The sequence below is a fragment of the Perkinsus marinus genome (assembly GCF_000006405.1).
Source record: "Perkinsus marinus ATCC 50983 genomic scaffold scf_1104296967356, whole genome shotgun sequence".
NCBI classification, from domain to species: Eukaryota; Perkinsozoa; order Perkinsida; family Perkinsidae; genus Perkinsus; species Perkinsus marinus.
This window is the reverse complement of record NW_003203589.1, coordinates 1-1,339: the sequence shown is the minus strand read 5'-3', so window position 1 is coordinate 1,339 and position 1,339 is coordinate 1. Positions and strand designations below refer to the sequence as shown.

The window sequence follows — 1,339 nt, the reverse complement described above, 5'->3', positions numbered from 1 at the left end:
ATAATACGGTGATACAGAATGGCGTTGCTATCATCACTGTGGTGCGGCTTGGGTACTGCTACTACCAGCAGTAGGAGCCGTAGCGGTCGATCGGGGACTGCCACTACTCTTCTCTACTGCTCCTTCACGACTTATCTATTGAGAACATGAATCTGCACAGAAAGCATTATCATATTACTATAGCGTCCGGTGTTGAAGAAGTAGAGGAAGGAGCCACCTCCTGTACGGTGTTCGTGTCGGGTAGAGTAGCAGATGGGGATGGAGTAACTCCTTCAAGCTGATAGAAAAAGCGTCAAATCGGTAATGTAGGCGCATTCCATTCCTACTCCTTTGACTGTAGTTAGCCTCCTCCCACCCGTAGTACTGCTACCCGTAGTAGTACTAGTACAACACTCATTATCATTACTACTGCTGCTCACGTCCCGATGACGATGCTGATGATGTTGATGATGAGTCAGGGAGGAGTCCGTATGAGAGTTCGACAGACAAGCGTTCGGTCGGAGGTAAATATCGTCGTAGTAGTTCTGCGATATCTAAATCAGTGAAGTTGAATTCCACGATGAAACCCGTTCATTTAGTACTACTACCTCTGGAAGTGTAAGAGCGTTGTAGAAATAATGCATCTTAGGCATAGGGCAGAAATTGACAAGTACCTTCTGAGCTCTTCTACTACGACTAGTAGTACTACTCGGAGTACTATTGCCGCTACTAGTAGTAACAGGTCCTGGGATGAAGTCACATAATTCGACGCCAGAAATGGTGGCAGCCATTAAGTGATGGAGTTCCTCGTAGGAAAGCCGTGCTCGAGTTGATCTGGATCGGGTCATAGAGGCAACAGCATTAGCATGGGAGCGAGGACGGCCATGTTGAACTGCCCTCTTGCATACAGCATAGAGGGAATCATCATCTAGATGATCTACTGCTTCAGCAGACCGAATAAGACCTAGAAGATCAATATTACATATGATCCTGTCATGTTTCGTATCTTACTCTGTATGGTAAGAGACACATACTCATCGCGTGCATCTGCAGCATTTGTCAGAGGTGCGGTACTAGTCCTGGAGGCAGCCCCAAGTCTAGACTGCCCACCGTTAAAGCCATGGGAATTCCTTCTAGTCGAACCGTTCGTATTCCTGTGATCGTTCAAAGTCGCAACCCCACCGGGAAGAGGAAGCGTGTGATGAGTTTCGTTCGGCATTTGTTGGTAATAGGAAGTAACAAGAGAAACCTAAAGCGTTAAGTTAAGATCCCTCTCCCGTCCCCGAGATGACACACCGCCGACCGCGCGCCGCGAAACTACGCGCTCGCCCACATCTCGCTGTCGACGTCATAGATGAAA

General features: G+C 47.9%; 2 protein-coding genes across 2 annotated transcripts; both read right to left on the bottom strand.

Moving 5' to 3' along the window:
* Positions 1 to 178: 178 nt before the first annotated feature.
* Positions 179 to 770, bottom strand: Pmar_PMAR026324 (hypothetical protein; the record flags this gene model as incomplete). The annotated part of the gene is made up of 3 exons (XM_002768726.1): positions 179 to 277; positions 327 to 533; positions 588 to 770. Coding segments are annotated over 3 exons (489 nt in total), but the record flags the coding sequence as incomplete, so codon positions are not given.
* Positions 771 to 961: 191 nt separating this feature from the next.
* Positions 962 to 1,198, bottom strand: Pmar_PMAR026323 (hypothetical protein; the record flags this gene model as incomplete). The annotated part of the gene is made up of 1 exon (XM_002768725.1): positions 962 to 1,198. A coding segment is annotated over one exon (237 nt), but the record flags the coding sequence as incomplete, so codon positions are not given.
* Positions 1,199 to 1,339: the final 141 nt, after the last annotated feature.